This window comes from Bombus fervidus, chromosome 10, assembly GCF_041682495.2.
Source record: "Bombus fervidus isolate BK054 chromosome 10, iyBomFerv1, whole genome shotgun sequence".
Taxonomy (NCBI): domain Eukaryota; kingdom Metazoa; phylum Arthropoda; class Insecta; order Hymenoptera; family Apidae; genus Bombus; species Bombus fervidus.
In genome coordinates, this window is record NC_091526.1 from 10497462 (window position 1) to 10513924 (window position 16463).

The 16463-nt window shown below is 39.7% G+C and overlaps 2 protein-coding genes across 5 annotated transcripts in view; one reads left to right on the forward strand and one right to left on the reverse strand.

Annotated features, from left to right (window-relative positions):
- LOC139991533 (cyclin-dependent kinase 4) overlaps positions 1-16463 on the reverse strand; it is a 36547-nt gene that overhangs the window by 14049 nt on the left and 6035 nt on the right. The window contains exon 1 of one of the 4 annotated variants that reach the window (XM_072011695.1): positions 12516-12641. The exons of the other annotated variants lie outside the window; for them this stretch is intronic. The gene's annotated coding sequence lies outside the window, so the exon portion shown is untranslated. Of the gene's footprint in view, positions 1-12515; positions 12642-16463 lie in introns of those variants that run through there. 4 annotated transcript variants of the gene reach the window in all.
- Pwn (calcium-binding EGF-like domain-containing protein pawn) lies at positions 869-15325 on the forward strand. The gene is made up of 15 exons (XM_072011667.1): positions 869-2474; positions 8725-9040; positions 9434-9769; positions 9983-10230; positions 10313-11164; positions 11334-11516; positions 11592-11790; positions 11999-12237; positions 12315-12442; positions 12520-12790; positions 12877-13093; positions 13167-13292; positions 13386-13593; positions 14012-14254; positions 14331-15325. The coding sequence occupies exons 1-15, from the start codon at positions 2417-2419 to the stop codon at positions 14436-14438; spliced, it is 3732 nt and encodes a 1243-aa protein (XP_071867768.1). The 5' UTR covers positions 869-2416; the 3' UTR covers positions 14439-15325.

The following is a 16463-nucleotide window of genomic DNA, read 5'->3' on the forward strand; positions in this document are numbered from 1 at the left end:
TTTTTCATAAGATTTTCTGCCGAAACGAATCTCTGCTGTGGTATCATTTGTTCTCTTTTTAAATTACCTTCACGAAAATATCAATTTGCGTAAATATCTGCAGTTTATTAGCGAGAGAAGAATATAGCAAAAAGAATGCCTAAGACGACTCACAAAAACTTTCTACAAGGATATCTCGATTGTTGCCATAATCTCACATGGAATGTGTTTCTTTCTCTGCTCCTCGATATTCTTTCAGGTTGTTAACAGATTATTAAAATCTCGCAAAAAAGACTCGACCTGCCTCCACGTTCTTTCTATTTGACGATCATTTATCTTATTACTAGACAAAACATTTGTTTCTCAGACACGTTAACACAGGCTAGTTTGTTATCACGGAAAATGAGCGTGGAAAAGAAACGTCTGCTAAAATAAAATAAATGTCACCGGTGGTCGATTAATTTTTCGCATTCTGCTTACAACATCCCGTTATCTGCACGTGTATATTCTTTCAGCATCTTGCACAATTACCCGCATCCAGGGAAACCAGCTGTTGTTTTCATGGGATTTTCTTTACTGAAAAACCTACGTTTCCCTTTTGAGGCGGCAAAAATTTGTCAATTTTATACGTAAAGCCGAACTGCGTTTCTTATTACTTTCTTAATTTCATTGCAATAAGTACACGTATTCATATTGGTCCAAGGAATTCGAAGAACAGTGTTCGCAACAACGTTACTTTTTCTGTACTTGTCGATTTACGCAGATTCTTCTTTTCTTTCGGCGGTACGCTTTTGGCATTAAGAGAAATAAATAAATTAACATTACGAATAAAGGACAATTAAAAAACAAAAAAAAGAAAAGAAGAAAACGCGACGCAGGTGGAAACGGGCACTCTGTGTCTGGCTTCGAGGACGTGAAAGTCGCACAGGTAGATTCGCTTCGCTGAAGAAGCTGCAGACGAGGAAGAAGGTAGCGGACGAAAGAGAGAAAGAGGAATGAGCGAATGTTAAAAACGCGCGAGGTCGCGAGTCGGGATGAAGTTCGGGAAGAGCGGTGTCCCGAAAGGATCGAAAGGTAGGTCGAGGTAAAGCCGGTCCATCAAATTGGAAAAGAAAGAGAAAGAAGAAGGAACGAGTTGAAGAAGGCGAGTCAGATGGAAGAAAGAAGGAACAGGATGGAGAGAGAAATTTTGAGGAAGAGAGGGGAGAACAGGAGTCGAGTGGACGGTAGAGCCGAGCATGGTGGAAACGAGAAACGAAGACGTGACGTATATACTTTAGAAGAGTGTAGTATAGTGCACCATGGTGTAGTATGGCATAGTTAAAGTGGGAGAAACCGTGTATGACCGTCCTCACGGTAAGCCAGTCCCGTGTGAACGACCGTGAAGCGAACCTCGAATGAAACTCGAACGAAATACGATCAAACCTTGAGGGTTTTCGTTCGATCGGCTCCAGGTTCCACTTTCTTTTAACAAGGGTCGACCGAACGAATTGCTCGACCGGTAAAACAAATCGTCGCCCGGATCTATGATAAAAGATACGTTAGAAATTAGTAGTCCAGTGATTAGAAAGTCAGATAATACTGTCAGCAAGTGTAAATTCTGTGCACAAGGTCTGTTCAAACGGATTTGTGTGATCGAACGTCGATTGTGCATGAGAGATCAGTGGCGGTTCTCGTGATACTAGGTGAAGTGATCGACGGAGACTGCGTAAGAATCATGTAAGAAAAAGAGAAAAAAATAGCAAAGCAAAGGTAGGACACGGTATAAAAGAGAAAAATGTTCATTATGAAAGATATAAAAAATAATCGTATGCCGTTTAAAGTCGCGTAAAACTCGTATCCCGATTTCGAGGTCGTTGAGCGTTTCTAAAATCCAATTTCAAGTGAAACTTTCTGTCTAATAAGGACACGCCGGTATATCTTCGTGCGACATCAGCCCGCATCGCGAGTCATGGTGAAATATTAACGCGATATAAGCGGAAAGTAACGAGAAATCTGGACAGAAGACGACGTCGATGTGCAAAAAATAGTGAAAATAAGGTGACGGTCCGAAGACATACTACGTTGGCCGAAAAGCTGACGCGTACACCGGACCTATCGGCGGCCAAGTAGGTCAACCGGCGTGCGCGAGAGTGCGAGACCGAATAAAAGAGAAGAAAAAAGTCATCGGGGGAAGGATAAGACGAGGAAAGGAAAGAATGGTGAGACGGGGGCATTAAAGTTTCCACGATGCCCGACGTTTTTACTCGGCATAGGCTTGGAAACCAAAATGGCGGCGATCGGTTGGTACCGTGGCACGTTTCGCGACGATAAAGACTGGTCCAGCCACCAACACTCTTGAAGAGGTCCTTCAAAGTGTCCTTGACATTAAACCTGACCTTGATCAGGACAAGCAACCGCGGCACATTTCCACCGCAAACACGCCAAAGGAATCAGGATGGTAGGGCACGTGGGATCCAAGATCCTAGTGATCTTGTCCATCCAAATATTATTAGGTAAGTAGATGGATATCGTTCGTACTAGCTGGCTAAATATGAATTTATAGCGCGAACAGGGACCACGATAATTAATTCAGATTTTACATCTCTGTCTGTAATTATCGTACAAGTTCCCGCGAGAAATGTTTTACGATCAACAAGAAATAATTTGGAATTCCAATTAACAAGATAATTTCTGGTTCCCCTTGGCGAGGAAACATCTACCAGGCAAATCGTATATTTCGCTCGTGCTTGAAGATCGTAAGAGATAAGAATTTTGCGGCAAGTCTAGCATTACGATAGGCGCGTGTAGATCTTTACCTCGACAATTGACCTTAGACATAAGACGATGCAAATATTCGACGAATTAAGGCATGAACCTGTTTGATGGGCTTTTCAAGCGGCCGGCGGTCGAGTTTTAAACCGGTATCTTGACCTCTGTCGAAAATTTCATGACGTTCCAGCGGCAAGATCGAAAAAAAAAAAAAGAAAAAAAAAGAATAAAGATACGATGCACTGGAGATTTTTCATCGAAATAATCAAACAATACGATCGAAGACTGTTACGGAAATCGTACGATCGATTCTTCGAGGGTACAGTGAAAATCGTTAAACACCTGACGATTTTCTTTTTCTAAGAACGCAGATGTGTACGCAGTTATACATCCGGTTGCATGTAACTTTGTATCCAGTACGACCAAGTGTATCAACAATTTATTATGAGAATCTTGCGAATGTAACGTGACGTTGCAACTAGACTCAATAGTACATCGTGGAAAAAGGAAAACCAGTAGTTCGACGACCCAGCCAAGATCAAAGCTTCTTATAAATATTTAAAAGTAACGTTTCGGATAATTAACTTTTTGCATGCATCGACAGCCATCGGATCTTTTCCGTTGAACGCGTCACATTAATAATGCACAGCCCTAATTGGAGAGAAAGAAAGAAATTAACGAAATCTCGATTTGTATCGTAGCCTCGCCTATAAAACGAAGCACACGTCACAGACGCGTTTCAGAAGCGACAGAGGAGAAAGCTGCAAGCATGACGTGCATTTGCGTTCTGACACGTATATACCTGTTACTTGGAGATTTTCACGTCCCAGTCTTAACGTGTCTGCACGAAGCATCCATGAAGATTTATGTTTTCACAGTTTACCAATGTAATCTCGTAGATACACGATATTATGACACGGAACGCGAAGTATTCGTAAAATTACAAAGAAGCAATAAATGGAAATCAACAAGTTTAAAAGCCAGTAACAAGTTCGGATTACAGCAGTTCATCGACTTATGCAAATGTCACAATTTTTTCGAGACTAGGTGCGGTTGATCGTCAAGGTCTACGAGTTATCGACCCGAGTCCGCTGTATAATTAACAAAATCTCCTACGGATCTAGCGTGATTTATTTTATATTTCGTCTTTGACGTCTTGTTTACGTAACGAGAAGAATTTACATGAATCGTCCGATGTCATAGTTAATGCGGATGGACATCGACACAAAGGAACGTATCCGGCACAGAGTTTCGTCATTCGACTTTCGCCCAAGCACCTTAGTTGTGAAAGTGTCACGAAATCGCGTTGTGCACGGTGGAACAGAAAGTCGATTGGTTCGTCATTCGAGATTTCGTCTCCTAAACGAAGAACTAAAAGTTCCTGGTAATATTCGTCACGGGAGATCTGGCAACTGTCGTCAGATAGGATCTTGAATCACGTAAATTCCAAGATCGCTGAAGGCAATTTCGGCTTTCCACGACACGGTGAAACGATCCTGTCGTGAAAACTTTCCTTTCGTTGATTCAACTCTGTCGAGAAGAACAGAAAGAAAATTAAAATCCTATTACGCCAGAGGCCTCCTGCACAATTGAAAACTTGCAATTACTACATTTACATTCTTATGTTACCAGTAATTGCATAGTCAAGAGATGGAATAACAGTGTTTTTGACTAAACTAATGTTATTAGTGAAATTTTACAAGTCACGTAATAATTCTCTCGTACAGGAGTAACAAATCTCAATGAAATTTTACCAACTACAAATCATTCGATTATTCCTTTAAAAAAGTATACGGTAAGATACTTCGTAAAATTGTAAAATCATAAAACCGAAATTTATAACTTGTAATCAGAAACTTGTCAATCTACCGATATCTATTATTAGACAGTAAATTATTCTTCTAGAAGACTCGCGTATCGAAAATCTTCTTCGATTTAAGTACTGTCTTGAAATTATACGTTGAAGAACGAATAGGTTGTTGGACACCTGTCGAATCTCACAGCGAAGGTACCAAATGTCACGTTTACCAGCGAAAAGAATAAATATTGGGCTGGAATGGTGTACCGTTAACTCTGCCGTTACCGCCTCGAGAGACGCCGCATAGCTCGGTCTACGCTTCCACGGATAAACCCCTTCGACGGTTCTTACTTTTTGTCCTAAGTCGTGTTAGACGCTGTTAGAATTGCGTCACGAGGTCAAATGATATTCAATGCGGCTCTAAGCATATTAGAAACCTTGGCTACCCAGCGAAACTCGCGATTCCCCGAAGTCATCTAAACGCATCGCTTTTATTCGCTTTATTTTTGTATAAGACAAGGCGCGTGTTATTGCAAGTTAAGACAAAGAAACGCATAAAACGCAGAACAAAACTGGCAATTAAAATTAATAGATGGGGAATCGTTAATTCTACATCCGTAAGATTCCATTAGCAAAACCTGCTCGCTGGTAAATATTATCATTACACAAATATCTGGCGAAGTAATCGAAGGCATCTAGAACCGGTAATATTTTTTACGGACGTTTTGTACATAAGACGCAACTATGTTACCTCGTTACCTGGTGAAACGCATGCTGTGTTTACCGCGAACAACGTCTTGTAAACTCTTGCATCTCCTCGTAATTACTTGTCTTAAGAAACATTAAGCAGTTTCTTTGGTGAAACAGTCCCGTCGTCTAGCGATAACTTGGCGCACGTGGCTCGCGAAATAATTCCGACGCTCGTAGAGTACGATTGCGCACGAATGATTTTGAAATTTCATTAACGCTGTAACCACATCTTATCTTGCTATCGTGATTATATCACGAACCACTGTACATATAACGCGAACAAGGATCGAAAACGAACAGCGAAAACGAGCTCGTGCTAATCGAAATTTTCTCTTATTTTTACGACGATCAGATGAAAAGTTAAGAGTGGCAAAAATGCCGATGGTGGAGTTAATTAACAAAGTAAAAGTACGCTGCGGTTGCAAAAGAGTAATTAGCGAGGAGAACGCATGGCTAATTATTTCGGGCAATGACTTCGATGCACTGCGAATGAAGGTAGGAGAGGCCTTAGGCTCCCGAAGGATTCAGGACACCTCGAGTTCCGAACTTGACCAAGCGACTGCATTCCGTTCGTTGCGACAGAATCAACCATGCAATTCACCTACATTCTCACGGGATCCCTATCCGATGCTCTCACGTTAGCAAGGTTATGGTGTTCGTAAACACCGTTATTCGTTCGCAGCATGCAAGCCACGTTTGTAATTATTATTTATGCGATGCCGCGATCCAAATAGGAAACGAAAGTCTCTCGGTAACGCATGCTTTGTAAACTGGCTCGCCGATCAAATCTATCGGATAAAATACAAGCGGTTTCAGTCACGCGATCTCGACGATCCGATCGATTAATTAACAGCTCGTAAGCCGACAAACCGACGGCACGACCGATGTCAATGAAATCGCTATAATTTTAATCACGAACGTGTTCTATCTTTACCTGAACCCTCCAATGAAACTTTTCATCGACTTTGCTATTCCAGTTAAGACGACAACAGACTTGTAATTTAGAGATTCCTTTATAATTTAAGTAGAGTCTCGCGTTACTTTGCAACATGTTTTTCGAATGTGTTAAATTGAAATATCTTAGAATATCTTAGACTGAACGAAGAAACACAAAAATGGCACAATTAGAATGATCAAACTTTAGGTTTCTCCAGTTTTTAAATAACACAGTTTAATTAAAGCGGCTGAACATTTGTGAACTGCACTTATATCGAATCAAAGAGTATCTTATATCAAAGAGTATAGTTTCTAAGTTGGCTGGTTTAATGTGATACCAGTTACAGCTAAAATTATAATCCCTCGACGACAATAACGCGTAATTCTAAAGAATAACAGTTCGCATAACGTGTAATAAACTAAACAATACAGTGCACATAATCTTTTAGTTCCAGTTCAGGAACAATTAAATTAGAATAACTGTAGTTTAAATCGTCACAGTTTTTGGATCACCGATTTAATTCGAAAAACTGATCTTAATCGTAGACGCGTTTTCCTACCATTTCCGCAGATATCAAACAGAGAGCATCGAGAGCATGATGCTCGACGAGTAGAACGAAAGCAGCGATTAGCTTAATTGCGTTTGCCAACAGGCAGTTGTTTGAAAATCGTGTCGCTTCGTACAGTTCCTAATGAGCAATTAGCGATAGATCTTCTATTCGGGCTATTGCGATTCACAGGAAGTGAGAAACATTATTAGCGGCGGGATTTCGTGTTGATGAAGATACTGCGCTACCTTCGAAGAAATAACGTAGGTACTATCTATCGGCGTATCTCATTCGAATTGATTTTGCTATAATCTGAAAAATAAAGTCACGAACGGAGAAGCCACCTGACGTGCTTCTTACCTGAACAATTTACTGTTTTGCTGATGAATAATTAATCGTCAACGGTGAACCATAATAAACTCGGCGAACTACCAACAATTAATGCAAATGTTACCTTACCGTCCATCGTAAGCGTAAAGTAACGAGGGAACGAAAGCAATAAAATTTGGCTTCGTGAATGAAACGACTCCCCAGCTTCTTCGATTCCTAATCCGGCCTTTAATGAAACGAACGAGCCCCGTTACATCGTTGTTCTTATTATCCCGTTAACAGCAGCAACTGTCTCGAGCCTCGAGTATTTCTCGAAACAGTCGGTCAAAGACGGTGAAAGGTCTGAAAAGAAGGAAAAAGTCCATAGGAAAATGATACTATAATATGCACACTTTCTATGAAACAAAGACGAACGTGTCGTTCGCGGGCTGATGCTTTCGGCAAAATCGAAACACGTGGTTGTCGATTGGATCGTTGTGGTGCCGGATCGGAACGGTTGATTATCTCGGTTAGTATTCCAGGTTTCCGTACGACATATTCAGGACGTGTTACCGATCGCTACTATCGACCAACGATGATCTATACCAGCTACCAGTTGGTAGTTTCACTTAAATTGCTTCGCGCGCCGTTGAATTGTTGCATAGAAATCTGCCATTGTTTCTGCCTCGTATAGCAGAGGATCTCGATGTACTGCAACTGTTCCTAACCCAAACTGTAAAACGGCCGTATACGCATATATATATATATGTACGTCGAAATGACGAACAGTAAAAGCGATATTAACGGTGGAAAGTCGAATAAACAACACGGTGTACGATCACACCGTGGGGGAGATCGTAAACCGCTTGATTGTGTCATAAACTGTGCAATCGGTGAACAAAGATTAAAGGACTTCTGCGGGTTAAGTGGCAGCTCACGATATCTCGTAATTAATTTCTACCAAAAATATGCGAACTGATCTAATGTCAATGAACCTTATTTTCATCAGCATGCGTAAAAGACGTAAGGCGTGACGCGACGAAAGTCAGAGGAACGAAGGAACGAAGAACGAGGAAAGAGATAGTAGTAATTTCATACGCGTCACGTTCACGGTTGGTCAAACCACTCGATACCAGCCTCGAGAATGTCAACCGTTCGAGTACCGTTTTCCTTGCCGATCGGCCGAGGATCTTCTCGATTTTTTGCGACTCTCGATCGCGACCCTTCCATGGCTATCGACAACGTGACGTTTCTTGCGATCACCAAGGTGATTTAAGTAAATGCCTGATTGATCGTACATCTGACGTCTAAGGAAACGTAGAATTACGCTTTCGATCGATCATTGCTTTTGAAAGGTGTTCCGAGCGTGTTACTTGATGATGTTTCGAACAAAAATCAGCGAATAATACCGTAGAGAATCGTTCAAGAGTACCGTTTCGTAGCGAAATTATTTCATCTTCGCTGAATCGACGCGACGTCTTTCTCACGCAACCGACAAAGTTCTCAGCACGCTTCAATCCAAGTATAATTATCTATTTTCTTTCAGGATAATCGCTGCTTTTTGCTAGCGATAAAACATGAAACGTTCCATCGTGCACGGGCGCAGATAATTTATGAGTCAGTGACTGTAAACTGTTGTCTAATTGTTCGCAGGTGTCTCGGCTATCCGGAACGATCCAACGTCGTCTCGTTCCTCCCAAGACGACATAATTCTCAGTGCCAGTGCCTACACGGGACCAGAAAGAACCTCAAGTGTATTCCATCGTGATGGATCGCCGACTTTCCAAAGAACTGTTCCAGCATTTCAACTGGAAAGCTCAAAGAGCGTCGATAACTACGATAAAGACGATATAAGATTCGAGGTCAGAAATACTAGGCACGAGGAATCCATCGATGAACTGACTTCTTCAAAACACGTGGACCATATCGATGGAAACAACATCGAAGTTAGACCCGGTGAATATTACCAGTAAGTCGATTAAACGTTCGATAAACATCGAGAAAATCACGGTTATTGCTTATGCAAATTTACATTCTTATAAATTATCAACAGACGACTGAAGAAACAAAACCTAAATAGAAATATGTTCCACGTATTAGATACAGATTGTTGTATACATATATAATAATAATATTATAATAAATATAACAATACTATATATGTCGATATAAATTTTGCAAAGTTTACAGAATACAAAAATAAGTTATCGTCGTTAGTTTCTTAACGACCAGACGAGGGATTTACGATAGATTTCATTGATAAATTTTCACCTTTTTCAAGTAAAACATTTTCACAATCATTTTCAGTCTACTCGTTAGAAATGAAAAGGTAAACGAGAAACATCTTTTCCATGATTAACAGCATATCTCCAACGACCAGTGAATCCATGTCGGGGGAAGGACTAGGGGCTCCGCAGGAATCAAAACTCTTGTCGGAGCCCCATCAACTGACCGGAGTGTCAAACCAACAGGCACAGTACTTACAGGCAATAGATCAACAAAGACGAGCTCGCCAAGAGATTCCGAGGATTTATAGCGATCACGCTCCACCACCTATTCTGCAGACTGCCTCTCCTGGTTATCGGCAAGCAAATCCTGATATACAGGACATTATCACGGGTATTGTCAAATTGTTGAATGGGAACGTGAACGTTGCTGCCAACACGGTGAGACCTTTGAGGCCGATTCAGGCTACCAGGTACACTGACAAGTGAATTATATACGATTATTAGACTGTGAATAGTTATGCAAATTTACATTTTTGATAAATATCGAGATATAATTATTATTCTGATAAAAGATTGATTAGAACATAATTTTATTATATTCCGAGTCTTTTAAATACTAGCTAACAATAATAAAATTATATCGTCTACTGTTTATACAATATTTGTTATTTGTATTTTTGTAGAATTAATAACAGAGGACCACCGAGAATTTCCGATGTTCCACCATTACCACCTGATTTTGACACACCTGGAATGAACCCACCCCCGCCGCCTGACCATCCTTATCCTTTCGAAAAACCACCAGCACCTGACAGACCACTGATTAATCAACTACCACCTGAACGTCCAATTAGACCTTTCGTAAATGGAGTTCCATTACCAGAACAGATTGTTCCCCAAGGAAATCGCCCATGGACCTGGAATCGTCCTGGTAACTTCTAAAGAATATCCTCTTAGCCTAAGTTGTCTTCGATGTTGTTCTTGCTAAATTACAATTAATTTTGAATCATCAGGTGGAAATAGACGACCAATTCCTCCCTACAAACCGCTACCACCATCGACGAATTCCACTTTGAATCGGGAGAAGGAACAGGACGACAAGACCTCGGATAAGCCGCATATGGACCTGAAACCTGAACTTTCATCGCTGGAGGAATCCTCCACGAAACAGGCAGAAACAGATCAGACCGAAGCTTCTACGAACGCTTTAGAGCATATAACAAAGGGTCAAGAGGAGAACAGTAAACAAAAAGTTAAAACGGAATCGAAGAGCACGGAAAGACCAGTCTCTAAGAACACGACGAGAAATACCGAACCTGAACACTCCGCCAAAAAAGAAACTAAATATCAAGTTCCATCTAAAGCAAATACGACATCTACGATTCAGTCGAGTGACAAAACGAGTTTCACGAAGCACGTAGATTCTCCAAAACCCGTGATACCACTGGATGTTCCAATTAAACCTACGAAGGTTTCGAAGATCAACGACTCTCAAGGATCTAGTTCAATTACGAACAACGAGAAGCCTAACAATAAACCGAATATTTCCAAAACATCGACGAAATCTTATTCTACGTCAACGTTGAATATCGAAACGATCTCGTCGGTTCAGGTAATCGAACCAACACCCACGAAGCCGGTCGTTCAATCGACTCCAGTTCCCACGAATAATGATTCGAGTAATACCGCAAGTGTATCGAGTACAGTGGCTTTGGAACCGAGCAAGATGTCTGAATCAGAAAGCACAATCGCTTCGAGCGTTCCAACTCCGACTGAGAATTTACCTTCGTCTTTCACCAAGACCCCGCCGGCCATTGAGAAAAGCGTAGTTCATTCGGCCTCGAATACGTTCTCGAAGAGTTCAGGTAGGACATTCGCTCGGATGCACGTCCCGTGAAATTTTTTCATTCGATAAGATAATATTGCATTCAGTCTATAATGAATTCCTCGTGCGGCTCCGACGAACAAGTATGCTTAATTAATTTCCTTTGTAACGGCAAGCAAGCTGTTATGCTCAATTAAATTCCTTTGTAGCCCCTACGGATCGCTACGCTTACAGACCCAGACCAGGGATCGTCCTCGACGATACCTTGGATTACACAGGAACTCAAGGGCTGGCTACTCAACGACCTTACGCACCACCAAGACATCCACCTCTCGGTGATATTTTTGATGTCACGGTCTCGGCTATTCAAGGTCCAGGTGGTGGAGGTTCGGGTAAACACTGACATCTTTTATTAACGCAGAACCCTAACCATCAATAATTATAATTCTCACGACCTTCGTGATCAGGAGAGGGTGTTAGAGTACCGGTAAATGGAGGAAACGCGGACGTGATCCTAACTTCCGCGATAGAGGGCCAAGGATTCGTTAGCATCGACGGGAAGAGAACGTACTTAAATCTATTTGAAAGTTCTGATCGAACCTCGACACACGCGCAGACGCAACCTCAGCCCACTAGAACTCAACCACCCCCCATTGTTGGCACAGGGTTAGTGTTTCATATAAATTTCGATACAGATATCAAATAAAAAAGATTGTTCAGTGTATAATTTAAATTTAAGTGTTCGAAGGCAAATTCAACAATTTTGATTTTTAAATCTTTCAACCCAATTCTTTGATGTTTCAGTCTCAAAGCCTCAAATTTTTGAATTTAAATTTTCGATTTAGATATGTTAAAATCAATATTATTCTCACAGATTCGCAGTTGCACAGCCGGATCCACCGACAGCAACTCCACGACCCAGCGCACCTATTCGAAGGCCGACGTTTCATAGAAGACCAACTCAGCCTCCGGTTAGAATTGACACTTGTATCGTAGGTGACACGAGCACTTGTGACATCAGTCAGCACGAGGCCTGTGCCACTGTTCAAGGAGTATCTGCGTGCCACTGTAAGCCAGGATATGCGAGGTTGCAGCATTCTTTACCATGCAAAAGTTCGTAAATATTTTAAAAGTCACTTTCTTTAAAAATTTAAGTAAGTTCATTATATCAAACCATTAATTGTTTGTAGAAATTATAAGTATCGTGGTATCGATCAGAGTGGATAAGATTTACGATAGAAAAGTGGTGTGGGATCGAGGATTTACCGATAGAGATTCTGAGCCCTATCAAACATTGGCCTACGAAGCAAATCGAGCTGTGAGCTAATTTAACGTTCAGTCATATATGTTGAAAAATATTTAAATATTAAACAATTATGTTTTCCTGTTACCTAGATCGAATCTGCTATGTCGATGACGCCATTTTCGGACGAGTATATGGGCTCCTTCATAAATGGAGTATATCAAGGGGATGTGAGCCAGGGGCAAGGGGGTGTCTTTGTGAACGCAACCTTGAAACTCACTTATGAGCCAAGAACAATTAGACCAAGCTTAGCAGGGGAGCTACAGAGACATCTGCTCGGTGTTATTCACAGAAGAAGCAATAATATAGGGAACAGCGCCCTTTATGTCGACAGCCCACCTGGATCTATATCAAATTTACAAGGTTAACATAAAAAAATAACTCTCTATTTTAAACGAGCTTCATTAAATAAAAAATAAAAGTTAATCTATACCTTTTAATCTCTATAGACTTGGACGAGTGTGCGTCGTCAGAGTTGAACGATTGTCATTCTTCGGCGATTTGTACGAATAATTGGGGTGGGTTTACTTGCGCTTGTAATCCTGGATTGAAAGATCCTCATAAAGACGATCCTAATGAATCCGGTAGAACATGTATTTCGTGTGCTTCGACTTATTGCAACAATCGTGGGTCGTGCTCTTACCAGGGTGACCACATGCAATGCACGTAAGTAAATGAAAGTACCTAATAATAAAAATAAAAAAATGATTCATTTTTTTAATAATGCTTTGGTCGAAAGGTGTTCTGGTAATTACTATGGTACCCAATGTGAAGTCGATGGAGAGGTTTTGGGAGTAGCGATAGGAGCGTCTGTAGCAGCTTTAATAATCATAGTCCTGACTTTAGTATGTCTGATCATGTGGAGGTGAAGATACATTTTTATTATATTCTTATATAATTTATGAAATGTATTTTAGGGGGCAATAGCTGACAAATTCATTTTCTATACGTGTTACAGTCGAAGGTGGTCGCGTGAACAGAAATCGGTCGGCTCACCAGTCTACGGTTACATTCAGGGTGGAATACCTGGTACCCTACCAGGAACTTTAGCAAGGGTCGGTTCAGTAGGTACTCTTGCTTCCGTGAAACAAGGGCCACCGACCAACTTGCCACCCTACATGTGGGCACACTTTGGCGACCACATGGCAACTGCCAATGTATACGCTGTAAGCGACAGGAGTGACGATAACAGCATTCCTTTAACTAATATCACAAGCTTACAAGAAACACTATTCAATTACGGAAAGAGAAAATACTACGAAACTCGTAAAAATAATTTTCGAAATATTTTAATAGACGAAGCCATGGAAATTGTCATTTAGACCTCGCTGACCATTTTTCATAAAAGTATACCTATTTCCTAAACTAGCTGTCGATAACACTTCTGTTCAAAATTTCGTGAACTCTATTTCACATCTTCCGAACAACACCAAACGATCTGTGTATCGCATCATCGATTGGACAGTGTTCCTTGTTGGTTAAAGATAAAACGATTAGAGATAAAACAATGACAAATTATATTTTCATCTGTATTTGAAAGATTTATTCCGATAAAAGGTATATTAAATTCGTGTTTGATCTTAGACGGAACCTATGGGTCCAACTCGACCAAGTTCCGCTGTGTTCGGTTATCCACCTCTCAATATCCATGGAACATTGCCACCAGTACCATTGCCACGACTCCAAGCTCCGACAAGACCACGACAAAGACATCAGCCAGATCCAGACAGCTCGGATTCCGAGCCGCAAGATAAGGACAGGGCTGATCTGATTCCGCAGAATAGTGGTTTTCATGTTCCCAGGCCAAAGTCCAGGTCATCGTTGGCGGTGAATATTCGTTTTTCCAATATGTCATTTTCCACGCTCGGATGCTTTGAATATTCAATGATGCTTCTATTTTTAGAATCAAAGCGGAATCTACAACGACGTGGAATACGACCAAGGTGATGTTCACCATTTATCGAAAAACAATATCCCGATGTCTACTTACAGGCCGTACTATCGAACGTGAAATCCCGGAAAAAACCTAGTTATATGTATATTGGTAAGGACGCTTGTACTGTGAGAAACGAGAACAAAGAGAACAGATTTATCTAGATATTTTAATCGACGTTCTAATTTATACCAATTGTTTCAATAAAACGAAAAGAATATTAATCGTTGGGAAACGAGAACATAAGAGAATGAAATCAATGCACCTACTTACGTTCGTAACATTGATCGCATCAATGTAAGTCAATCTGAGCAACTACTTAACTTCTATTTACATGTCTGTTATTCTATAAATATTTATTGTACTAGTATTATCCTCGAAATACTTCGTAGAAGTCTAAAAAAAATATATTCAGGCTGTTTTTTAACGACCTAAGAAAAGAAGGGTGTATAACGAACGATTAGCATGAAAACGATTGCCCCTTACTATTATGTAGTTAATACTTGTATCACGTTTAGTTATTTATATTACACGATAGAGTGACAACTATGAACGAAAATGCGATGCAATTTGACACCCAGAAAATGTTCAATCTTATTAAATTACTAACAATTTCATTTCTTTGCTGTGCGTCATACTGCAATCCCCATTTTCTAAAATAATTATCACTGAATTGTCGACAGTAATATTGCATGTACGTAATGTCACTTACACAAACTTAAAAAGTTTGCTAACAATTAAGCAATCTTAAACGTAGAAATTGCATTGTAAACTGTAAGATTTCCTTACGAAACGAGCTGAAACGTAAGGGCAGTATACTGAATAAGTATATACAAATAGGACAGTATACTCAACAATGCGTTCATTGCGTTGCGGGGTGCTAATACCATAATTCAATATGTAACTGTTGTAATTATATATTATATATTTTTGCAAATTGAATACAGTATACATTTGAAAATTTGCGCGTAATTGCCTCTTTTTTTTTTAATTCTCCGATGCCTACTGTACAATTCTTCTTCAACAGTAATACGATACATAATAAACGTAATAAACGTACGCTGGAAATACTATGCGCATACTGAGACAAAATCTTTGTTACAGATAATTTCAATAAACACCAAACATCTCGACAAAGCATGTTAAACAGAGAGAATAGAAAACTCGATTATGCTGAAAAAAGTTTGTTAAGAAATGTTCCATAATAGTTTGGACGCAAAAATTCGATCGCACCCAACAAAGAAAAAGAAAAGCGGAATCATTTGGAGAATTAAACTTCGATTACCATTTTTTTTTCTTTTTTCTTATTATTTTTTTTTTTTTTTTTTTTTTTGGAAGTATTCGACATTTTGGTTCTGTTGTTTCACTGTGGCACCTGACCTGAGAAAGAGGAGAGAGAGGATCTTGGTAATGATTCGTAAAAATCGAAACAGTACATCGATAAAAATTCAAAGAGACAAACGGAGTGCATCCATTTATTAAAACTGATTATAGAAAGGACGAAGTTTGGAAATAGATTTCATTTTATCCCATTTATAATTCTTTGTGAACATGCGAAAAAGATTTGTGATTTGTTCCTTTTCCAAAAAGTTGTACAATATGTATTATATGTGTATCGTAGAACGACAATGGTAAGAGAATATGTCAAACGTCGATAAATTGCATAATTCAACACTTTAAACTCTCTTTCATCGGTGTATCGAAATAGATACGATTTAATTAAAAATATCAATATAATAAATATGAAATATTAATAAATATATATATATAATAATGATCACTGTCATGATAATATAGTAATTTCTTCTGATATATATATATATATATTTAGAGCGATATTTTGAACGATAGAGATTAGGTCTTTTCTCAAATTTTTTTTGTTCATTTTGTATTTTGGTAATCGAAGATATTACATGCTAAAAACGTCGGTCCCGAGTTTCTCGCATACGATACGATGCCGATGTATAAGCGACAAGACCTTTCCGCGATGATCACATTCGACGACAAAAACCAGTGTTGGGTATGTGTTCGAATAAAATTTCAATCAAATAAAAATAGTGAGGGAATAGTTAATTAATAAATGGTTTATTTACTATTGGAGTT